Raw genomic sequence first — 25287 nt, forward strand, 5'->3', positions numbered from 1 at the left:
CGGTGCGGGGCAGTATTGAGGATTTGTCTGTTGCCCCCCATATGGCGCCCCCTGCTGCACATACACTGCACCCACCTCTGGTTGTGCTCTGCTGCCGTCCGCTGCTTCTCCCACATGGCCATCTTCTCCTCCTGTGCCACGTCCAGCCACGCCAGGAACGCCCTCCTCTGAAGACCCGCCCTGTGCCGCTGCACGGCCCTCTCCTCCTGGACGGACAGGTAGTCCTTATACTGAAAGGCAGAGAATTGGGGCATTACTGTGGCCCTATGATAGTGATGCCGGGCAGGAGTTCTGCAGGGGAGACGGAGCGATACCCCGCGTCCCTTACAATCGCGCGGCACCGTCACTCGGGGTCTTCTCCCATTCTCCCATAGTTTGCGATGTACAAGAGATGATCATCCCGCTACCGTGACGGACGGAGCACAACTCACCCACAGCCAATGCCGGAAGCTTCTCCGTAAGAGCACGGTGCTGCGCAGCCGCTCCGCCCGCTGCACCTTCACGGACACGATCTCCCTCGCTGTTTGTGCCCAGCACGTGAGGCCACGTCTCAGGAGGCCACGACAGCGATGAGACTCCGCCCGCTGCAGAGGAGGAAAGCGGTGTCACATGATTAGGAGAAAGGTTGGTTGGTGTTGGAGACAGTCAGCAAGCAGGTGAGCAGCCGCGCCCCTATCATGCAGTGTAAAGACATCACTTCTCTGCATGCAAATCTCCATCGAGGCACTGAAAAAGTAAGACGTCCTGGGAGATTGCAGCTCTGAAGCCATTAACGCAGCTTGCATTCTGTACATAGAGCCGTCCGTTACTCCATATTATGTTAATATGTAATGCTGCAGTATCCACACAGCAAAAAAGATGACGTGTCCCCCTGTGCCGCCGCCGCTGCAGTGCCGTTACCTCCGCGTGCCGCCTTTGTTGCACCAGCAGCTTCTTCCAGGGCTCCAGCCCCCAGGTCCTCAGCAGCCGGCGCTCGTTGTGCCGCTCCGCTCGCTGCAGCAGCTGCTCCTCTCTCTGCAGCCGCCTCTGCTTCTCCTCTTCTTTCTGGGAAGTGAAGTGATCGGGACGAGCGGTCAGACATGGACGGCGGGTGCCGCGACGAGGCGGCGGCTCTGGGGCCACACTACCTGTCTCTGCAGCCTCTTCTCCTCCCGCTTCCTCTCCAGCTGCGCCTCCTTCTCCGCTACCTCCATCTGCTGCCGCTGTTCCTCCGCCGCTCGCAGCTCCGCCTGTGGATGGAGACATCAGAAAGGCTAGGGCTGCGTTCACACACGTACATCGGATGCTTATAACTCGTGTCCTCAGTGTTGCCTCCATTTTTTTCTCACTGGCGCAGGTGGAAACACTGTACACAAAGTATCAGGTGAATACGGATAGAACTGGGACAGACACCGAGGTACAAGGTCGCCTGTGTCCCCCGAGACTCGCGGAGCCCCCCACACTTCACTGTCAGGGTCTGATCCACGGGGATAAGGCGCGGTCAGAGACTCGCGGAGCCCCCCACACTTCACTGTCAGGGTCTGATCTGCGGGAATAAGGCGCGGTCAGAGACTCACGGATCAGTATATAACACTGATGTGCGCGGATCCATGCACCTGTAGGGGGAAGTGCGCGATCCGAGAAATAAAGGGAAGCTCGCGCCTTATATACGGAGCGGAGGGAAGTGCAGGGATCCTCACCAGCTTCTCCTCCTCCCGCCGCCGCCTCGTCTCCTCCAGGATTCGCCTCCTCTCCGCTCGCTGCACCGCTCGCTCCTCCATGGCTGCAACACGAAGATAGGACAAATCAATGGAAAGAATAATCACAAGAAAGCGGCATCTGAAAGGAAACGGCACCGTACGCTGCACCGCCACCGCCCTCCCCGTGTGACTACTGCACCGCCATCTCCACAAATGCTACACCGCCCTCCCCGTGTGACTACTGCACCGCCATCTCCACAAATGCTACACCGCCCTCCCCATGTGACTACTGCACCGCCATCTCCGCAACTGTGACACCGCCCTCCCCGTGTGACTACTGCACCGCCATCTCCACAAATGCTACACCGCCCTCCCCATGTGACTACTGCATCGCCATCTCCGCAACTGTGACACCGCCCTCCCCGTGTGACTACTGCACCACCCGTCCTCCCTCCCTGTGTGACTACTGCACCGCCATCTCCACAAATGCTACACCGCCCTCCCCGTGTGACTACTGCACCGCCATCTCCACAAATGCTACACCGCCCTCCCCATGTGACTACTGCACCGCCATCTCCGCAACTGTGACACCGCCCTCCCCGTGTGACTACTGCACCGCCATCTCCACAAATGCTACACCGCCCTCCCCATGTGACTACTGCACCGCCATCTCCGCAACTGTGACACCGCCCTCCCCGTGTGACTACTGCACCGCCATCTCCACAAATGCTACACCGCCCTCCCCATGTGACTACTGCATCGCCATCTCCACAAATGCTACACCGCCCTCCCCGTGTGACTACTGCACCGCCATCTCCACAAATGCTACACCGCCCTCCCCATGTGACTACTGCACCGCCATCTCCGCAACTGTGACACCGCCCTCCCCGTGTGACTACTGCACCGCCATCTCCACAAATGCTACACCGCCCTCCCCATGTGACTACTGCATCGCCATCTCCGCAACTGTGACACCGCCCTCCCTGTGTGACTACTACACCGCCCGTCCTCCCTCCCCGTGTGTGACTACTACACCGCCCGTCCTCCCTCCCCGTGTGTGACTACTACACCGCCCGTCCTCCCTCCCCGTGTGTAACTACTGCACCGTCCGTCCTCCCTCTACTGCACCGCCCGTCCTCCCTCCCCGTGTGTAACTACTACACCGTCCGTCCTCCCTCCCCGTGTGTGACTACTACACCGCCCGTCCTCCCTCTACTGCACCGCCCGTCCTCCCTCCCCGTGTGTAACTACTACACCGTCCGTCCTCCCTCCCCGTGTGTGACTACTGCACCGCCCGTCCTCCCTCCCCGTGTGACTACTGCACCGCCCGTCCTCCCTCCCCGTGTGTGACTACTGCACCGCCCGTCCTCCCTCCCCGTGTGTGACTACTGCACCGCCCGTTCTCCCTCCCCGTGTGTGACTACTGCACCGCCCGTCCTCCCTCCCCGTGTGTGACTACTGCACCGCCTGTCCTGCCTCCCTGTGTGACTACTACACCGCCCGTCCTCCCTCCCCGTGTGTGACTACTACACCGCCCGTCCTCCCCATGTGTGACTACTGCACCGCCCGTCCTCCCTCCCCGAGTGTGACTACTACACCGCCCGTCCTCCCTCCCCGAGTGTGACTACTACACCGCCCGTCCTCCCTCCCCGTGTGTGACTACTACACCGCCCATCCTCCCTCCCCGTGTGTGACTACTACACCGCCCATCCTCCCTCCCCGTGTGTAACTACTACACCGCCCATCCTCCCTCCCCGTGTGTAACTACTACACCGTCCGTCCTCCCTCCATGTGTGTGACTACTGCACCGCCCGTCCTCCCTCCCCGTGTGTGACTACTGCACCACCCGTCCTCCCTCCCCGTGTGTGACTACTGCACCGCCCGTCCTCCCTCCCCGTTTGTGACTACCGCACCGCCCGTTCTCCCTCCCCATTTGTGACTACCGCACCGCCCGTCCTCCCTCCCCGTGTGTGACTACCGCACCGCCCGTCCTCCCTCTCCGTGTGACTACTACACCGCCCGTCCTCCCTCCCTGTGTGACTACTGCACCGCCCGTCCTCCCTCCCTGTGTGACTACTGCACCGCCCATCCTCCCTCCCTGTGTGTGACTACTGCACCGCCCGTCCTCCCTCCCTGTGTGACTACTACACCGCCCGTCCTCCCTCCCCCTGTGTGACTACTACACCGCCCGTCCTCCCTCCCAGTGTGTGACTACTACACCGCCCGTCCTCCCTCCCAGGGTGTGACTACTACACCGCCCGTCCTCCCTCCCAGGGTGTGACTACTACACCGCCCGTCCTCCCTCCCCACGTGTGACTACTGCACCGCCCGTCCTCCTTCCCTGTGTGACTACTGCACCGCCCGTTCTCCCTCCCCATTTGTGACTACCACACCGCCCGTCCTCCCTCCCCGTGTGTGACTACCGCACCGCCCGTCCTCCCTCTCCGTGTGACTACTACACCGCCCGTCCTCCCTCCCTGTGTGACTACTGCACCGCCCGTCCTCCCTCCCTGTGTGACTACTGCACCGCCCATCCTCCCTCCCTGCCTCCCTGTGTGTGACTACTGCACCGCCCGTCCTCCCTCCCTGTGTGACTACTACACCGCCCGTCCTCCCTCCCCCTGTGTGACTACTACACCGCCCGTCCTCCCTCCCAGTGTGTGACTACTACACCGCCCGTCCTCCCTCCCAGGGTGTGACTACTACACCGCCCGTCCTCCCTCCCAGGGTGTGACTACTACACCGCCCGTCCTCCCTCCCAGGGTGTGACTACTACACCGCCCGTCCTCCCTCCCCACGTGTGACTACTGCACCGCCCGTCCTCCTTCCCTGTGTGACTACTACACCGCCCGTCCTCCCTCCCCGTGTGTGACTACTACACCGCCCGTCCTCCCTCCCTGTGTGACTACTGCACCGCCCGTCCTCCCTCCCCGTGTGTGACTACTGCACCGCCCGTCCTCCCTCCCCGTGTGTGACTACTGCACCGCCCGTCCTCCCTCCCTGTGTGACTACTGCACCGCCCGTCCTCCCTCCCCGTGTGTGACTACTGCACCGGCCTTCCTCCCTCCCTGTGTGACTACTGCACCGCCCGTCCTCCCTCCCCCTGTGTGACTACTACACCGCCCGTCCTCCCTCCCCCTGTGTGACTACTACACCGCCCGTCCTCCCTCTATTCAAGAATATTTTCTCCATTCAGATCTCTCGCGGCCTCGGGCTTATACCGGTCACTGCACGGTGGGGGGTGGAGGATCCGCCATTTCTCTTGGATGTGGCGCTGTGGGCGGAGCTTGTATTGGGCCGCTCCGCTGCTTTAGATGATGCTGGGAATCTATGAAGACACAATCCAGAGGGGACACATGGGCGCATCAATGTCCTCATAGGGGCGACACCCGGTCCTGAACGGCACATGGATAGGTTATCCAGGAATATTCAACATAGTGGCAGCGGGCGACGGCGTCAGGGGCAGCGGGCGACGGCGTCAGGGGCAGCGGGCGACGGCGTCAGGGGCAGCGGGCGACGGCGTCAGGGGCAGCGGGTGACGGCGTCAGGGGCAGCGGGTGACGGCGTCAGGGGCAGCGGGTGACGGCGTTAGTGGCAGCGGGTGATGGCGTTAGTGGCAGCGGGCGATGGTGAAAGCAGAAATAGCAGCCATCGTGGCGGTCACCCAGCTTTCCCCGGATCAGATACAATCCACGGCTTGTTTATAAAGCTGCGATGAACACGAGGGTCTCTCTTACCTGGGGGGCGTCACACCTGCCGGGCTGCCCGTCCTGTGGGTGACCCTGGCCGGGACGCTGCGCTCGGACAGTGCTGCGGTCGCGGCGGTGGCGTTCTTGGCTTCCCGCCTGGCGATCATCAGTCTCTGGTTCTCCATCAGTCCCAGGATCAGGTCCTTCTGCTCCTGCAGCTGCCGCTTCTGCTCCTGGATCAGCTTCTGCTGAAAGCTGTGACGGTTCTCATAGTTTTCCCCGAAGGGGGGCACCTTCCTGTGCTGGCCGGACCCCTGGGGGGCGCTGCGATGCTGCTCCAGCTCCTCAGGTGTGAGGCACGCATGCTGGGGGGTCACCTGCCAGGCGTGTCGGGGTCCGGAGGTCGGCTTGTGGGATGTGACCGGAGCCTCGGCTTTGGCGTTTCTGCTCGTCTCCATCTACAAGGACACAATTTACTGTGAGGTTGAAAGATTTCAGCTCTGAGGGACATCAACGCTGACCTCAGCATGAAAAGCTCCTGCACCTGCAGCCCGGCTTCATCCACATGGACTAACCCCATTACTAAGCATTATGGTGACAGGAGGAGTTACCTTTGGCTCGGTGGCCTCGTGGCTGCTGACAGTCGCCTGCCTCAGACCTTCGTTATTCTGTCTCTGGACTGATGAGGCTGCGTCCAGCAGAGCCGCCATCTTCCTCTTCGTCTCCTCTCTCTGCGCCTCCAGCTCTCGCTTCTCCTTCTCGCCTCGACACCAGAGCTGCCACTCTACCAGGCAGCGGCGCAGCAGGCGTTTGTTGTAGCACTCGGCGGCGGCTCGCTGCTTCCTGCGATCAGTGAGTAAGAGCACCCAGGACATAGATGGGAACAGTGATACAAAAATGTGCACCCCCAACCGTACGTGAGGCCTCCCCCACGGTCGCGCACGTCAGGCCTCCCCCACGGTCGCGCACGTCAGGCCTCCCCCACGGTAGCGCACGTCAGGCCTCCCCCACGGTAGCGCACGTCAGGCCTCCCCCACGGTAGCGCACGTCAGGCCTCCCCCACGGTAGCGCACGTCAGGCCTCCCCCACGGTAGCGCACGTCAGGCCTCCCCCACGGTAGCGCACGTCAGGCCTCCCCCACGGTAGCGCACCTGTTCTGATCCCTCAAATCCTTCTCCATTTGCCGGGTCTCCCGCTCCATCTTTCCTGACCACACGAGGTCCCTCCAGGCTTGGAATGTCCTGAGCTGAAGCCTCCAGTCGGCCAGGGCCCGGGCCTTCCCCATCTTCACCCTGCGCTCCAGGACCAGCTTGTACCAGATGGAGAAGTGATTCTGGAGACACTGAGGAGATGGGGGCACAAAAGGGGAAGAAGATCCCATAATCCTGTGATATCGGGGCTGCGGGTTATAATGCCGTCCCAGTTACACCCCACTGACATGTTTAGGGGCCACTGAGGTCCCTTTAGAAACACTTATGATCTGCACAATAGTTGCAATTGTTCTAAAGCTCCTTCCTGTTCAGAAACTGAAGTGGCTGATAACAGGGAGCAATTGACTGTTCTCCAGCACTGAGTGCATTGCTGCAGCCGCTCTCACCCGGTGGTTCTCTGCGTAGATCTGATGGAGCAGCTCCTGGATCTTGGCCCGTTTCTCCAGTCTCCTCCTCTCCGGCTCCTGGGACACTGGCTGTGCTGAGGACGCCGGCTGTGCTGAGGACGCCGGCTGTGCTGAGGACGCTGGCTGTGCCAGGGACGGTTCCTTCTGCCGACGCTTCGCCTCTCTACAAAGACAAAAAAACTCCAGTAAAAAGAAGAGAATGGATCTCATTAGCCAATATGGCACCCATTATAAGTGTCACCCAACTTTTCCAGGTCCCTGAATGACAACCACGGACACTCAGGAGTCTGGGAAAGCTGGGTGGCCTGTGGCGGCTTACGCTCGCCGTGCCTCCTCCATCACTCTCCGGCGCTCGCTCATCTCCTTGCGCAGTTTCACCATCTCCCTCTGGATCGCCTCCTCTTCCTTTTTGGCCTTCAGCGCTTTCTGTTTGTTCTCCTCCTGCAGCAGAATCTGCGCCTCCGACAGCACCGACCTCTTCAGCGCCAGCTCCTGCCTCCGCCGCTCCGCCTCCCTCTGCCGCCGCGCCCGGTTCTCCTTCACCTACACGGGTCACATGACATCCTCTTATATCCTGTATATATTTGTATTTGCCCAATAAACAAGTTGTCATCCAAATTGGTCTGAACCTCTACAATCCGAGATCTCCTGAGAAGTGCTGCAGTGTAAAGCATGGAGAAGGGAGAGAGCCAGAGCTTATATCCAAGCAAAAGACGACCTTACATTCCCAACAGACAATGCATCTACGCTGGAGTCACTAATTATAAAGCAAAGCTGCAGTGTAAAGCATGGGTTACTGAATCTCAGAAAACTAGAGGGCGAAACATGACCTGCATATCAATGTCACATAAATGTCCGATCAGTGGGGTAGAACCCAATAAAATAGAGGGTGAGATATCCCTCTATATGTGCAATTCTTCGTCCCACCTGTTGGTGTCTCACTTCCATGGTGACTCTCGGGTCTTTAGGTTTCGGGATGTTGGTTCCTTCACTCCTGAGATTTTCCAATATCCCAGAATCCACCACTTCCTTCTGTAGAAGAGTCTGCAAGAAATCCTGAGTGTTCGCGCTCTCGGTTTCCTTCTCCAGATAATCGTAGAGATCTGAAAGACGCATGAAGTTAATTGTGTGAGGCACAAGATCTCTGCTCCTTGAGATCTCTGACCATGTGCAGCTAGAAAAACAAGGAAGCACCATGGCGGCAGCGCTGGGGGTGGATGGCAACGGTATGTGCCTTCCCTGATCGGGACCACAGAAGAAAATGATACTGTATATACAGAAGATGTAATTAAAGGGGTGAGGTCAGACCCCATTACAGTGCCCTATACCACAATGTTTTACAGCAAGCCAACATAGGGAAACACTATGGCAGCAGGTGGTTGCACCAAGCTGTGGATGGATTCTGCATGCTGCTGTTTGGCTGCCCTGTACAGCCCCACAAAATAACCCTTTATATTTAGAAAATATTAATTAAGGGATAAGGTTAGACCCAATTACAGTGCCCTACACTACATTGCTTCACAGCTAGCCAACATAAGGGAAACACTATGGCAGGACTAAGCTGTGGATGGATTCTGTGTGCTGCTGTGTGGCTCCCCTGTACAGCCCCACAAAAACCTGTATATTTAGAAGATATTAAAGGATGAGGATAGACCCGATTATAGTCCCCCAATATACTAATTTCATCACACTGTGTTGCTAGACAAAGAAGGGAATTTTGTTACTTACCGTAAATTCCTTTTCTTCTAGCTCTTATTGGGAGACCCAGACGATTGGGTGTATAGCACTGCCTCCGGAGGCCACACAAAGCAATTACACTAAAAAGTGTAAGGCCCCTCCCCTTCTGGCTATACACCCCCAGTGGGATCACTGGCTCACCAGTTTTAGTGCAAAAGCAAGAAGGAGGAAAGCCAATAACTGGTTTAAACAAATTCTCTCCGAGTAACATCGGAGAACTGAAAACCGTTCAACATGAACAACATGTGTACCCGCAAACAAACCAACAATCCAGAAGGACAACAGGGCGGGTGCTGGGTCTCCCAATAAGAGCTAGAAGAAAAGGAATTTACGGTAAGTAACAAAATTCCCTTCTTCTTCGGCGCTCTATTGGGAGACCCAGACGATTGGGACGTCCAAAAGCTGTCCCTGGGTGGGTAAAGAAATACCTCATGTTAGAGCTGCAAGACAGCCCTCCCCTACGGGGAGGCAACTGCCGCCTGCAGGACTCTTCTACCTAGGCTGGCGTCCGCCGAAGCATAGGTATGCACCTGATAATGTTTGGTGAAAGTGTGCAGACTCGACCAGGTAGCTGCCTGGCACACCTGTTGAGCCTTAGCCTGGTGTCGCAATGCCCAGGATGCACCCACGGCTCTGGTAGAATGGGCCTTCAGCCCTGATGGAACCGGAAGCCCAGCAGAACGGTAGGCTTCAAGAATTGGTTCTTTGATCCATCGAGCCAGGGTGGCCTTAGAAGCCTGCGACCCTTTGCGCTTACCAGCGACAAGGACAAAGAGTGCATCGGAACGGCGCAAGGGCGCCGTGCGGGAAATGTAGATTCTGAGTGCTCTCACCAGATCTAACAAATGTAAATCCTTCTCATACCGATGAACTGCATGAGGACAAAACGAAGGCAAAGAGATATCCTGATTAAGATGAAAAGAGGATACCACCTTCGGGAGAAACTCCTGAATGGGGCGCAGCACTACCTTGTCCTGGTGGAAGACCAGGAAGGGAGCCTTGGATGATAGTGCTGCCAGCTCAGACACTCTCCGAAGAGATGTGATCGCTACCAGAAAAGCCACTTTCTGTGATAGTCTAGAAAGTGAAACCTCCTTCAGAGGCTCGAAGGGCGGCTTCTGGAGGGCAACTAGTACCCTGTTCAGATCCCATGGATCTAACGGCCGCTTGTACGGGGGTACGATATGGCAAACCCCCTGTAGGAACGTGCGCACCTTAGGAAGGCGTGCCAAACGCCTCTGAAAAAAGACGGATAGCGCCGAGACCTGACCTTTAAGGGAGCCGAGCGACAAACCTTTTTCTAACCCAGATTGCAGGAAAGAAAGAAAGGTAGGCAATGCAAATGGCCAGGGAGACACTCCCTGAGCAGAGCACCAGGATAAAAATATCCTCCACGTTCTGTGGTAGATCTTAGCGGACGTGGGCTTCCTAGCCTGTCTCATGGTGGCAACGACCCCTTGGGACAATCCTGAAGACGTTAGGATCCAGGACTCAATGGCCACACAGTCAGGTTCAGGGCCACAGAATTCCGATGGAAAAACGGCCCTTGGGACAGTAAGTCTGGTCGGTCTGGGAGTGCCCACGGTTGGCCGACCGTGAGCTGCCACAGATCCGGACACCACGCCCTCCTCGGCCAGTCTGGGGCGACAAGTATGACGCGGCTGCAATCGGATCTGATCTTGCGTAGCACTCTGGGCAAGAGTGCCAGAGGTGGAAACACATAAGGGAGCCGGAACTGCGACCAATCTTGCACTAGGGCGTCTGCCGCCAGCGCTCTTTGATCGCGAGACCGTGCCATGAAGGTTGGGACCTTGTTGTTGTGCCGTGACGCCATTAGGTCGACGTCCGGCACCCCCCAGCGGCGACGGATTTCCTGAAACACGTCTGGGTGAAGGGACCATTCCCCTGCGTCCATGCCCTGGCGACTGAGGAAGTCTGCTTCCCAGTTTTCTACGCCGGGGATGTGAACTGCGGATATGGTGGAGGCTGTGGCTTCCACCCACATCAGAATCCGCCGGACTTCCTGGAAGGCTTGCCGACTGCGTGTCCCCCCTTGGTGGTTGATGTATGCCACCGCTGTGGAGTTGTCCGACTGAATTCGGATCTGCCTTCCTTCCAGCCACTGCTGGAAGGCTAGTAGGGCAAGATACACTGCTCTGATTTCCAGAACATTGATCTGAAGGGTGGACTCCTGCTGAGACCACGTACCCTGAGCCCTGTGGTGGAGAAAGACTGCTCCCCACCCTGACAGACTCGCGTCTGTCGTGACCACCGCCCAAGACGGTGGTAGGAAGGATCTTCCCTGTGATAATGAGGTGGGAAGAAGCCACCACTGCAGAGAGTCTTTGGCCGTCTGGGAAAGGGAGACTTTCCTGTCCAGGGATGTTGACTTCCCGTCCCATTGGCGGAGAATGTCCCATTGAAGTGGACGCAGATGAAACTGCGCAAACGGAACCGCCTGTATCGCCGCCACCATCTTCCCGAGGAAGTGCATGAGGCGTCTTAAGGAGTGCGGCTGACTTTGAAGGAGAGCCTGCACCCCAGTCTGTAGAGACCGCTGCTTGTCCAGCGGAAGCTTCACTATCGCTGAGAGAGTATGAAACTCCATGCCAAGATACGTTAGTGATTGGGACGGTGACAGATTTGACTTTGGGAAGTTGATGATCCACCCGAACGCCTGGAGAGTCTCCAGTGCAACATTCAGGCTGAGTTGGCATGCCTCTTGAGAGGGTGCCTTGACCAGTAGATCGTCCAAGTAAGGGATCACAGAGTGTCCGTGAGAGTGCAAGACTGCTACCACTGCCGCCATGATCTTGGTGAACACCCGAGGGGCTGTCGCCAGACCAAATGGCAGAGCTACGAACTGAAGATGGTCGTCTCCTATCACGAAGCGTAGAAAGCATTGGTGCTCTGTAGCAATCGGCACGTGGAGATAAGCATCTTTGATGTCTATTGATGCTAGGAAATCTCCTTGAGACATTGAGGCAATGACTGAGCGGAGGGATTCCATCCGGAACCGCCTGGCGTTCACATGCTTGTTGAGCAGTTTTAGGTCCAGAACAGGACGGAAGGAGCCGTCCTTTTTTGGAACCACAAAGAGATTGGAGTAAAATCCTCGCCCCCGTTCCTGAGGGGGGACAGGGATCACGACTCCTTCTGCTCTTAGAGAGTCCACCGCCTGCAGCAGGGCATCTGCTCGGTTGGGGTGTGGGGAGGTTCTGAAGAACCGAAGTGGAGGCCGAGAACTGAACTCGATTCTGTACCCGCGAGACAGAATGTCCGTTACCCACCGGTCTTTGACCTGTGACAGCCAAATGTCGCAAAAGCGGGAGAGCCTGCCACCGACCGAGGATGCGGAGGGAGGAGGCCGAAAGTCATGAGGTAGCCGCTTTGTTAGCGGTTCCTCCATTTGCTTTCCTGGGGCGTGAGTGAGCCCGCCAGGAATCTGAGCTCCCTTGTTCTTTCTGAGTCCTTTTGGACGAGGAGAATTGGGCCTTGCCCGAGCCTCGAAAGGACCGAAACCTCGACTGCCACTTTTTCTGTTGAGGTTTACTTGCTCTGGGCTGTGGTAAGGAAGAGTCCTTACCCTTGGACTGTTTTATGATTTCAGCCAATGGCTCACCAAACAGTCTGTCTCTAGATAATGGCAAGCTGGTTAAGCATTTTTTGGAACCAGCATCTGCTTTCCAGTCCTTTAACCACAAGGCTCTGCGCAAAACCACAGAATTGGCGGACGCCATAGCGGTACGGCTCGTAGATTCTAGGACAGCATTGATAGCATAGGTCGCAAACGCAGACATTTGCGAAGTTAGGGACGCCACTTGCGGCACTGCTGGACGTATGAAAGCATCCACCTGTGCTAAACCAGCTGAAATAGCTTGGAGTGCCCACACGGCCGCGAATGCTGGAGCAAACGACGCGCCGATAGATTCATAGACAGATTTCAACCAAAGGTCCATCTGTCTGTCGTTGGCATCTTTAAGTGAAGCGCCATCCTCTACTGCGACTATGGATTTAGCCGCAAGCTTGGAAATTGGGGGATCCACCTTTGGACACTGGGTCCAGCGTTTGGCCACCTCAGAGGGAAAAGGATAACGGGTATCCTTAGAACGTTTAGAGAAAAACGCTTGTCTGGATGAGCGTCGTGTTTCTGGATCGATTCTCTGAAGTCAGAGTGGTCCAAAAAAGCACTTAATTTACGCTTGGGATACAGGAAATGGAACTTCTCCTGCTGTGCAGCTGCCTCCTCTGCAGAAGGGGCTGGGGGAGAAATATCCAACAGTCTATTAATTGCCGATATAAGGTCATTAACCATGGCGTCACCATCAGGGGCATCCAGATTGAGAGGGCCCTCAGGATTAGAATCCTGGTCACCGTCCTCAGTCTCATCACAGAGAGACTCTTGTCGCTGAGACCCTGAGCAGTGTGATGACGTGGAGGGTCTTTCCCAGCGAGCTCGCTTAGGCTGCCTGGGACTGTCATCTGAGTCAGAGACTTCAGCCTGTGATGCTTGAGACCCCCCTGAAGTACGGATTAGTTCCAACTGAGGGGGACCGGAGAGCATAGACACAGCAGTGTCCATGGTCTGAGCAACTGGCCTGGACTGCAAGGTCTCCAGGATTTTTGCCATAGTCACAGACATTTTATCAGCAAACACTGCAAAGTCTGTCCCCGTCACCGGGGCAGGGTTCACAGGCGTCTCTGCCTGGGCCACTACCACCATAGGCTCTGGCTGACGAAGTGCCACTGGGACTGAACATTGCACACAATGTGAGTCGTTGGAGCCTGCTGGTAGATTAGCCCCACATGTAGTACAAACAGTGTACACAGCCTGTGCCTTGGCACCCTTGCGTTTTGCGGATGACATGTTGCTGCCTCCTCAGAGCAGTACAGGGTGTCCAGCCAAGAAGCGACCTTACAGTGCAACTATATATATATATATGGTACCAAGAAAAAAGTACACTAATATAACACTGAGGCACTAGTGGGGCCAGCACTAAAGTGCAGCTTACCGCCCGCTTAGGAGCGGTGTGTGGTCGCCGAAATCCCTCTAGTCTGGGTCTCCCAGAGCCTGCTGCCTTTCCCCAGCCAGACCGCATGTGTAATGGCTGCCGGCGTCCTTGTGGAGAGGGGGGGCGGGCCCTGGGCGTATACAGACGAAGAGCGGGAAGCCTGCTTCCCACTGTGCCTAGTGAGAGGGCTGGAGCATGTAAATAAAGCTCCAGCCCTCGGCGCTGCCAATTGAGCAGCGTCTCTCCCCTACCCTGATTGACAGGGTGGGGGCGGGAACGAAGCGGCGCTAGGCCGCAGAAGCCGGGGGCTAAAGTTAGAAGCGCCGCCGCCGTAAAAGCGCGGTCGGCGCAAAGCCCCCGGCGCACCACAAATCGCAGCTGCGCCGCCGCTCCAGGAGCGGTCGGCGCAGTAGTTCCCAACATGTAACGTCACTCAGCAAAGCTGCAGTGACCTAACCCCAGCGCACAGCGCTACTGTCCCCGGCGCACTATAACGCTCAGCAAGCCTTGAGAGTGTCCGTGCCTGCCGGGGACACAGAGTACCTGAAAGTTGCAGGGCCTTGTCCCTGAACGGCACTCCCGCTCCAAATCCAGCAGGTTCTCTGGGTCTGTGGATGGAGCCCGGCCCCAGGGCTTGGGGGCCGGCAAGATCCCACTTCCACAGAGCCCTCCAGGGGATGTGGAAGGAAAACAGCATGTGGGCTCCAGCCTCTGTACCAGCAATAGGTACCTCAACCTTACAAGCACCACCGCGGGTGAGAAGGGAGCATGCTGGGGGCCCCATATGGGCCCTCTTTTCTTCCATCCGATATAGCCAGCAGCTACTGCTGACTACAAACAGTGGAGCTATGCGTGGATGTCTGACCTCCTTCGCACAAAGCAGAAAACTGGTGAGCCAGTGATCCCACTGGGGGTGTATAGCCAGAAGGGGAGGGGCCTTACACTTTTTAGTGTAATTGCTTTGTGTGGCCTCCGGAGGCAGTGCTATACACCCAATCGTCTGGGTCTCCCAATAGAGCGCCGAAGAAATAAGGAAAGACTTTAGTTGCCTGTGAGTTGTTCATGGCTTCTGTCGGCTGTTGTGTGCCATGAGTCGAGAGGTGAGGTTAGACCCCACTACAGTACCTCAACATCTTACCGTCAAATCTGCTGTACTTGACAAACTCTGGAGGGGAAGGTCTCGCTGGCTCCATAGTGTTCGTCTCTGTATCATCATCATGATCATCATCCTGCGTGAGCTCTATTTTCAGCTTATTGCTCAACCACTCGCTCAGCAGATCCTGGGCTGAAGGGTTAAATAAAGTCACAAACTACATCCACAACATCCATAGTTATGAGTCTAGCCCTCCTCTCCTTCTACAGAGTAGGAAGATAGCAGTGACCGCCAATAACCTGTGCTGGCGGAGGCGAAAACGTGCAATGATTGTAATAATGGCCGCAGTGACCACCGGGAGAAGCCGCCAAATCGCCCGATTACACCATGTAACAAATTAGAATTGTTTGTTTGTCCTTGGGCACCAAAGGTGTTTCCCAATCACTTATGATTAAAGTGAAAAGAAAATGGCAAAAATTCCCAAGAAAGTTTTGCTTTTGTGGTCAGGACATTGATTATTTGAAATCTAAGTTTTCTCGAACATTCGCAAAACGTGCAACATTGCGTAGACCGCGAGAAGCTTCCGGAAACGCGAGAACTGTGGATAAAGTAGTGTACATACAGGATCCTTAATTGTCCATTTCTGTTCGTGTTACAGTTGATACATCCCTGCATTTCATTTAGAGGTTGTCAGTATCCGGCGGAAGCATTTTGCTACATTTATAAAAACACGAGCTAAAAGATACAACGTGACGGCATCTTCTAAGACGTGTGAGGCCTATATCAAACGATTCCATACACACACACTACCGTTCAATAGTTTGGGGTCACCCAGACAATTTTGTCATTTCCATGAAAAATCCTACTTGTATTTATCAAATGAGTTACATAATGAATAGAGAATCTCGTCCAGACAGTGGCGAGGTCAGGAATAATGATTTTTACGTGAAATAATAATTTCCTCTTCACACTTGGCTTTCGGCACAGAATGCTCCTTTGCACAATTCCAGCTTTGCAGACCTTTGGCATTCTAGGGGTTAATTTGCGGAGGTAATCTGGAGATATTTCGCCCCATGCTTCCCCCCTCCCACAAGTTGGATTGGTTGATGGGCACTTTTTGGTACCATACGGTCACAAGCTGCTCCGACAACAGCTCTATAGGGGTGAGGTCTGGTGACTGGGCCCCTCCATTACAGATAGATACCAGCTGCCGGCTTCTTCCCTAAATAGTTCATGTATAATTTGGAGGTTGCTTTGGGTCATTGTCCTGTTGTAGGATGAAATTGGCTCCAATCAAGCGCTGTCCACAGGGTATGGCATGGCGTTGTAAAATGGAGTGATGGCATTCCTTATTCACAATCCCTTTTACCTTGTACAAATCTCCCACTTTACCAGCACCAACCCCAGACCATCATATTACCTCCACCATGCTTGACAGATGGCGTCAGGCAGTCTTCCAGCATCTTTTCAGTTGTTCTCCGTCTCACAAATGTTCTTCTGTGTGATCCAAACACCTCACACTTGGATTCGTCTGTCCATAACACTTATTTCCAATCTTCCTCTGTCCAATGTCTGTTCTTTTGCCCATATTAATCTTTTCCTTTATTAGCCAGTCTCAGATATGGCTTTTCTTTGCCACTCTGCCCTGAAGGCTGGCATCCCGGAGTCGCCTCTTCACTGTAGACGGTGACACTGGCGTTTTGCGGGTACTATGTAATGAAGCTGCCAGTTGAGGACCTGTGAGGCGTGGATTTCTCACACTAGAGACTGTAATGTACTTGTCTTGTTGCTCAGTTGTGCAGCGCGGCCTCCACTTCTCTCTACTCTGGTTACAGCCTGTTTGTGCTCTCCTCTGAAGGGAGTAGTACACACCGTTGTAGGATAGAGCCTTCTTGTGCTCTCCTCTGAAGGGAGTAGTACACACCGCTGTAGGAAATCTTCAGTTTCTTGTCAATTTCTCACATGAAATATCCTTCATTTCTAAGAACAAGAATAGACTGTCGAGTTTCACATGAAAGTTCTCTTTTTCTGGCCGTTTTAAGAGTTTAATGGAACCAACAAATGTAATTGGAACATGACTAAGACTGTGTCGAAACGCGTAGTTCAATGGGGTCCTAACATCTTTCTTTCTTTGCTGACTGCTTTGTATATCTATATTTTTAATGGAATTATCCTAATAAATGTGGAATCGTTTTAACCTATGATCTGTGGACTGCGCTGGATATTTCTTTTTCTACAACAAATGTAATGCTCCAGATTCTCAACTAGCTCCAAGGAAGGTCAGTTTTATAGCTTCTCTAATTAGCAAAACTGTTTTCAGCTGTGCTAACATACTTGCACAAGGGTTTTCAAGGGATTTCTAAACATCCATTAGCCTTCTAACACAGTTAGCAAACACAATGTACCATTAGAGCACTGGAGTGGGCGTTGTTGGAAAAGGGCCTCTTTACACCTATGTAGATATTGCCGCTAGAATAGTCATTTACCACATAATAGTGGATTTCTGTGTAATTTAATGTTGGCTTCATTGAAAAAAAAAATGTGCTTTGCTTTAAAAAATAAGGACATTTCTAAGTGACCCTAAACATTTGAACTGTAGTGTATTTTATTCCCATGTTTAATACCTTACAGGCTGGTACAGAGGAGAATAAAGGACAATGACGTTTTCTATCCCCGAATCTGGCGAGTGCCTCTGACCACGTCAACAACTGTTACCTCTGTATGGTGGACCCAACCACACGTCAAACTGGCAAGCGTGCGCGTCCTATCACCTATCCAGACATTCCTCCAGTGTCACTGCCCATTCCTCCAGAAGGAGATCGGCCATCTTCAGGAGAACGTGGCCAGTCTGAGGGTGAGGAAGACGATGCAGATCCAGAATGCAGCTTCGAAGAAGAAAGACCACCTGAGTACCCCAACCAAAACGACCTTAACCATCTCACCGGAGACCTCGGTGTCACCAGGCCACACGCTGAGCTTCTCACGTCCAGGCTCAAACAGTGGAACCTGTTAAATGAAAGCGTCAAAGTGGCCGATCAGAGAAAGCCTCATCGAGCTTTTGCCGGCTTCTTCGGTCAGCAAGATGGACTATGCTTCTGCAACGATGTGGCGGGTCTACTTGAAGCTAATCACGTGCAACTCGAGTGAGTGGCGCCAATTCATAGATAGGTCATCCAGGAGCCTCAGAGCCGCGCTGCTGCATAATGGGAACAACTACCCGTCTCTGCCGGGGGCGCACTCGGCTCACCTCAAAGAGGACTACACCGGTGTCAAGCGGTTATGTGTCTTGGAGTACGAGGATTATGGCTGGGACTTCATTGGAGACTTTTCTGATGGGAATCCAAGGCGGTATTACAAAGTTTCCTTGTTTTCTTTGCCTTTGGGACAGCCGGGACACCGATCGGCACTATCACAGGCGGCACTGGCCACAGAGGACCGAGTTTTCTGTGGGAAAGAATAACGTGCAGTGGGAGCCATTGGTGGACGCACGGAGAGTGCTGATGCCGCCCCTGTACATCAAGTTAGGCCTGATACCAGTCTGTCACAGCTCTCCACAAAGAATCGGCAGCCTTCACGTACCTACAACATCTCTTTCCTAAGCTGTCTGACGCAAAGGTAAAAGCTGGGATCTTCATGGGACGAAAATCAAGCAGATTCTAGAGAAGGAAGAAATCGTAAAGAAGCCGACCAGAAAAGAGAAGGCAGCGCGGAGCAGCTTTCTGCAGGAGTGCAGGGGTGCAGGAGAGCAGGAGTGCAGGGGTGCAAGAGTGCAGGGGTGCAAGAGTGCAGGGGTGCAAGAGTGCAGGGGTGCAAGAGTGCAGGGGTGCAAGAGTGCAGGGGTGCAAGAGTGCAGGGGTGCAAGAGTGCAGGGGTGCAAGAGTGCAGGGGTGCAAGAGTGCAGGGGTGCAAGAGTGCAGGGGTGCAAGAGTGCAGGGGTGCAAGAGTGCAGGGGTGCAAGAGTGCAGGGGTGCAAGAGTGCAGGGGTGCAAGAGTGCAGGGGTGCAAGAGTGCAGGGGTGCAAGAGTGCAGGGGTGCAAGAGTGCAGGGGTGCAAGAGTGCAGGGGTGCAAGAGTGCAGGGGTGCAAGAGTGCAGGGGTGCAAGAGTGCAGGGGTGCAAGAGTGCAGGGGTGCAAGAGTGCAGGGGTGCAAGAGTGCAGGGGTGCAAGAGTGCAGGGGTGCAAGAGTGCAGGGGTGCAAGAGTGCAGGGGTGCAAGAGTGCAGGGGTGCAAGAGTGCAGGGGTGCAAGAGTGCAGGGGTGCAAGAGTGCAGGGGTGCAAGAGTGCAGGGGTGCAAGAGTGCAGGGGTGCAAGAGTGCAGGGGTGCAAGAGTGCAGGGGTGCAAGAGTGCAGGGGTGCAAGAGTGCAGGGGTGCAAGAGTGCAGGGGTGCAAGAGTGCAGGGGTGCAAGAGTGCAGGGGTGCAAGAGTGCAGGGGTGCAAGAGTGCAGGGGTGCAAGAGTGCAGGGGTGCAAGAGTGCAGGGGTGCAAGAGTGCAGGGGTGCAAGAGTGCAGGGGTGCAAGAGTGCAGGGGTGCAAGAGTGCAGGGGTGCAAGAGTGCAGGGGTGCAAGAGTGCAGGGGTGCAAGAGTGCAGGGGTGCAAGGGTGCAAAGGTGCAGGGGTGCAAGGGTGCAAGGGTGCAGGGGTGCAAGGGTGCAGGGGTGCAAGGGTGCAGGGGTGCAAGGGTGCAAGGGTGCAGGGGTGCAAGGGTGCAGGGGTGCAAGAGTGCAGGGGTGCAAGAGTGCAGGGGTGCAAGAGTGCAGGGGTGCAAGAGTGCAGGGGTGCAAGAGTGCAGGGGTGCAAGAGTGCAGGGGTGCAAGAGTGCAGGGGTGCAAGAGTGCAGGGGTGCAAGAGTGCAGGGGTGCAGAGATGCAGGAGCGCAGGGGTCCTGGACCATCACATGGATGAGAGATCTGTGCACCTGGTGCAGACTCCGATAAGGAACTGTGGAGAAATGGGACGTTGGACGTCTGTCACGGTACAACATGGGGCTTCCTCATAAGAGCACGGCGAGCGCTTCCATCAGGATATAAAGGGCTCTGAACGACGCTACCAAGGACAGTATAACGGGAGCATGATGGGGACTAGATTTGGGGTTTGAGTCGTTGAAGTGATTTGCAGTATAATGGTAAATCGACAGACGCTTCTCACTTCTAGCCCGCTGCTGCTCGTCTCGGCCAATATTAAACGCATATACAATGATCTTGTAACTATCAACAAAAAGAAATGATGAACATTTTCGATTTCTTTCTGCAAATACATAAAACCGAAGATTTCATTGTCCTGGTCACAAAATACTCACAGCAGATAAAGCAGAGGTGAACAGGCCAAGAAAAACTAATGCACTAACAGGGAGCAACCAGAGCCCAATAGATGGAGGCATCACAGGTGCAAGAGGAGCAAATCACCCACACAACCCCAGAATATGGAGGGGGCGATCGCTGGGTGGTAACATTGCACATTCTAATGCTTGTATATGAGGACCCGTGACGAGGGTTGTAGGCTACCGCTATTTTGGCCATAATATCGACTAATACCTCAGATTGTGTATTTATTTTTCTGCACATGACATTTTATACGGGGGCAGCCAGGCCCCTTCATGTCTGGACTTGCATATTGGAGACCCCGTCCCTGTATGGTGCACACTGGTACCGCGCAGCCGCCTGATCGAATAGTATGGGCGTGTAATCGGCTGCTGCCTGGCATACTGTGCGCCTGTGAGTGTGACCGGTGCCCTATACAAGCCACTAGTGTGCAATGTTACCACCCAGCGATCCTCCATATTCTGGGGTTGTGTGGGTGATTTGCTCCTCTTGCACCTGTGATGCCTCCATCTATTGGGCTCTGGTTGCACCCTGGTAGTGTATTCGTTTTTCTTGGCCTGTTCACCTCTGCTTTATGTGAGTGTCCTGGTCACAAAAGCAAAGTCTATAATGACTTAGTGTTTCTATTTAGGCGAGTCACTGGAATATAATAGAACATCTCACAAAGGACAGACTACGACCAAACCATCCATCCCTGACCCGCTCCTCCCCGGACCAACCTTCAGTGTAAGCAGCGTCGTGGTCGTGCAGCTGATCCACTGACTGCAGGGGCAGCGCGGGCTGCGGGGGTCTCTGGCCACGCTGGGTGGGCTTCTTGGGTGAAAACACTTCAGATACAGCAAATTCTGAGGCCTCCTCCACCCGCTGCAAAGAAGTGACAGTCAGCAGAGAGCGAGCGGCAGCAAGTCAGACAGGACGGGGACCGCATGGCAAGAGACCAACAGGAGAAGAGAAGATATTGGGGGGTAATACATGTGACACAGGGGCAGTAATATAGGTAACATGGGGGGCAGTAATAAAGGTGACACGGGGGCAGTAATAAAGGTGACACGGGGACAGTAATAAAGGTGACACGGGGGGCAGTAATAAAGGTAACACGGGGGCAGTAATAAAGGTAACACGGGGGGCAGTAATAAAGGTAACACGGGGGCAGTAATAAAGGTGACACGGGGGCTGAGGGAGCAGTAATAAAGGTGACACGGGGGCAGTAATAAAGGTAACACAGGGGCTGAGGGGGCAGTAATAAAGGTGACACGGGGGCAGTAATAAAGGTAACACGGGGGCAGTAATAAAGGTAACACGGGGGCAGTAATAAAGGTAACACGGGGGCAGTAATAAAGGTGACACAGGGGGCAGTAATAAAGGAGACACAGGGGGCAGTAATAAAGGTGACACAGGGGGCAGTAATAAAGGTGACACAGGGGGCAGTAATAAAGGTGACACAGGGGGCAGTAATAAAGGTGACACAGGGGGCAGTAATAAAGGTGACACAGGGGGCAGTAATAAAGGTGACACAGGGGGCAGTAATAAAGGTGACACAGGGGGCAGTAATAAAGGTGACACAGGGGGCAGTAATAAAGGTGACACAGGGGGCAGTAATAAAGGTGACACAGGGGGCAGTAATAAAGGTGACACAGGGGGCAGTAATAAAGGTGACACAGGGGGCAGTAATAAAGGTGACACGGGGGGCAGTAATAAAGGTGACACGGGGGGCAGTAATAAAGGTAACACGGGGGCAGTAATAAAGGTGACACAGGGGGCAGTAATAAAGGTGACATGGGGGCAGTAATAAAGGTGACATGGGGGCAGTAATAAAGGTGACACGGGGGGCAGTAATAAAGGTGACACGGGGGCAGTAATAAAGGTAACACAGGGGCTGAGGGGGCAGTAATAAAGGTGACACGGGGGCAGTAATAAAGGTAACACAGGGGCTGAGGGGGCAGTAATAAAGGTGACACGGGGGCAGTAATAAAGGTAACACGGGGGCAGTAATAAAGGTAACACGGGGGGCAGTAATAAAGGTAACACGGGGGCAGTAATAAAGGTGACACGGGGGCTGAGGGAGCAGTAATAAAGGTGACACGGGGGCAGTAATAAAGGTAACACAGGGGCTGAGGGGGCAGTAATAAAGGTGACACGGGGGCAGTAATAAAGGTAACACGGGGGCAGTAATAAAGGTAACACGGGGGCAGTAATAAAGGTAACACGGGGGCAGTAATAAAGGTGACACAGGGGGCAGTAATAAAGGAGACACAGGGGGCAGTAATAAAGGTGACACAGGGGGCAGTAATAAAGGTGACACAGGGGGCAGTAATAAAGGTGACACAGGGGGCAGTAATAAAGGTGACACAGGGGGCAGTAATAAAGGTGACACAGGGGGCAGTAATAAAGGTGACACAGGGGGCAGTAATAAAGGTGACATGGGGGCAGTAATAAAGGTGACACAGGGGGCAGTAATAAAGGTGACACAGGGGGCAGTAATAAAGGTGACACAGGGGGCAGTAATAAAGGTGACACAGGGGGCAGTAATAAAGGTGACACAGGGGGCAGTAATAAAGGTGACACAGGGGGCAGTAATAAAGGTGACACAGGGGCAGTAATAAAGGTGACACAGGGGGCAGTAATAAAGGTGACACAGGGGGCAGTAATAAAGGTGACATGGGGGCAGTAATAAAGGTGACATGGGGGCAGTAATAAAGGTGACACAGGGGGCAGTAATAAAGGTGACACAGGGGGCAGTAATAAAGGTAACACGGGGGCAGTAATAAAGGTGACACAGGGGGCAGTAATAAAGGTGACATGGGGGCAGTAATAAAGGTGACATGGGGGCAGTAATAAAGGTGACACGGGGGGCAGTAATAAAGGTGACACGGGGGCAGTAATAAAGGTAACACAGGGGCTGAGGGGGCAGTAATAAAGGTGACACGGGGGCAGTAATAAAGGTGACACAGGGGCTGAGGGGGCAGTAATAAAGGTGACACAGGGGCTGAGGGGGCAGTAATAAAGGTGACACAGGGGCTGAGGGGGCAGTAATAAAGGTGACACGGGGGCAGTAATAAAGGTAACACGGGGGCAGTAATAAAGGTGACACAGGGGGCAGTAATAAAGGTGACATGGGGGCAGTAATAAAGGTGACACAGGGGGCAGTAATAAAGGTGACACGGGGGCAGTAATAAAGGTGACACGGGGGCAGTAATAAAGGTGACACAGGGGGCAGTAATAAAGGTGACACAGGGGGCAGTAATAAAGGTGACACAGGGGGCAGTAATAAAGGTGACATGGGGCAGTAATAAAGGTGACACAGGGGGCAGTAATAAAGGTGACACAGGGGGCAGTAATAAAGGTGACACAGGGGGCAGTAATAAAGGTGACACAGGGGGCAGTAATAAAGGTGACACAGGGGGCAGTAATAAAGGTGACATGGGGGCAGTAATAAAGGTGACATGGGGGCAGTAATAAAGGTGACACGGGGGGCAGTAATAAAGGTGACATGGGGGGCAGTAATAAAGGTGACATGGGGGGCAGTAATAAAGGTGATATGGGGGGCAGTAATAAAGGTGACACGGGGGCAGTAATAAAGGTGACACGGGGGCAGTAATAAAGGTGACACGGGGGCAGTAATAAAGGTGACACGGGGGCAGTAATAAAGGTGACACGGGGGCAGTAATAAAGGTGACACGGGGGCAGTAATAAAGGTGAGACGGGGGCAGTAATAAAGGTGACACGGGGCAGTAATAAATGTGACACGGGGGCAGTAATAAAGGTGACACAGGGGGCAGTAATAAAGGTGACACAGGGGGCAGTAATAAAGGTGACACAGGGGGCAGTAATAAAGGTGACATGGGGGGCAGTAATAAAGGTGACATGGGGCAGTAATAAAGGTGACATGGGGGCAGTAATAAAGGTGACATGGGGCAGTAATAAAGGTGACACGGGGGGGCAGTAATAAAGGTGACACGGGGGGGCAGTAATAAAGGTGACACGGGGGGGGCAGTAATAAAGGTGACACGGGGGGCAGTAATAAAGGTGACATGGGGGCAGTAATAAAGGTGACATGGGGGCAGTAATAAAGGTGACACAGGGGGCAGTAATAAAGGTGACATGGGGGCAGTAATAAAGGTGACACAGGAGGCAGTAATAAAGGTGACACAGGGGGCAGTAATAAAGGTGACACGGGGGCAGTAATAAAGGTGACACGGGGGCTGAGGGGGCAGTAATAAAGGTGACATGGGGGCAGTAATAAAGGTGACACAGGGGGCAGTAATAAAGGTGACACAGGGGGCAGTAATAAAGGTGACACAGGGGGCAGTAATAAAGGTGACACAGGGGCAGTAATAAAGGTGACATGGGGGCAGTAATAAAGGTGACATGGGGGCAGTAATAAAGGTGACATGGGGGCAGTAATAAAGGTGACACGGGGCTGAAGGGGCAGTAATACATGTGACACGGGGGGCAGTAATAAAGGTGACAGTCTGAGGGCTGGATACGGTGCAGTGTGCCTCGGTGTCCACCAGGTGGCGCTCTCCTCCAGCGTCTTCTCATCTGCTGTCATTTCCGCACGTTTCGTGTTCGCTCTTTTTTCTATGTAGGGTCTGTTCTGATTTTTCATTTTTTGTCTTTTCCTCTTTTTTTTTTATACGGTTTTTAGTTCACATTTCATTTCACAACAATTTTTTTACTGCATTTTTTCATTGTTACTACAGAAGCTGATAGAAAAACCTGCAGAATGGCCGCGAGTCTTCATAGTGACATCCACTGTAACAGCAGAATATCTGCATAAAAACCGCAGCATCTGCACTACATGGGAACACGGCCTTAGCGCCTGGACGAGAAACTGCGCGGCCTGTGCTGTACCCCCATGCTGTACCCTGTGCTATATCCTGTGCTGTACCCTGTGCTATATCCTGTGCTGTACCCCCGTGCTGCACCCCTATTACAGCCCATGTGTGATCAGTGTATACACAGAGGAGCCGCGAGTATATATGAGAGACAGAGAAAAATGCAATTGTGTCTGTGTATCCAAACCACTGCAGCATCTGACCCTGCAGTGTCCGTACCTTAATCCAGTGATCCACATTGTCATAGTCAAAAGCCGCCTGTAAAAAAAAAAGACAGTGAGATCATATGATCTGATCAAGTGT

The 25287-nt window shown here is 54.1% G+C and overlaps 1 protein-coding gene across 2 annotated transcripts in view; it reads right to left on the reverse strand.

The window, feature by feature from the left end:
- The window catches only part of CCDC191 (coiled-coil domain containing 191), a 29218-nt gene that overhangs the window by 995 nt on the left and 2936 nt on the right, over nt 1-25287 (reverse strand). Inside the window, exons 2-16 of one of the 2 annotated variants that reach the window (XM_075334881.1) lie at nt 25204-25242; nt 20866-21010; nt 14874-15020; nt 7914-8089; nt 7306-7529; nt 6966-7149; nt 6520-6710; nt 5980-6211; nt 5417-5826; nt 4901-5007; nt 1680-1762; nt 1128-1229; nt 901-1044; nt 432-584; nt 76-230 (exon numbers count right to left, since the gene is read on the reverse strand). In XM_075334881.1, coding sequence (XP_075190996.1) covers nt 76-230; nt 432-584; nt 901-1044; nt 1128-1229; nt 1680-1762; nt 4901-5007; nt 5417-5826; nt 5980-6211; nt 6520-6710; nt 6966-7149; nt 7306-7529; nt 7914-8089; nt 14874-15020; nt 20866-21010; nt 25204-25242 — 2492 coding nt within the window. Of the gene's footprint in view, nt 1-75; nt 231-431; nt 585-900; nt 1045-1127; nt 1230-1679; nt 1763-4900; nt 5008-5416; nt 5827-5979; nt 6212-6519; nt 6711-6965; nt 7150-7305; nt 7530-7913; nt 8090-14873; nt 15021-20865; nt 21011-25203; nt 25243-25287 lie in introns of those variants that run through there. The other variant, XM_075334882.1, reaches the window with a different exon arrangement.

This window comes from Anomaloglossus baeobatrachus, chromosome 2 (assembly GCF_048569485.1).
Source record: "Anomaloglossus baeobatrachus isolate aAnoBae1 chromosome 2, aAnoBae1.hap1, whole genome shotgun sequence".
In the NCBI taxonomy this organism is placed as follows: domain Eukaryota; kingdom Metazoa; phylum Chordata; class Amphibia; order Anura; family Aromobatidae; genus Anomaloglossus; species Anomaloglossus baeobatrachus.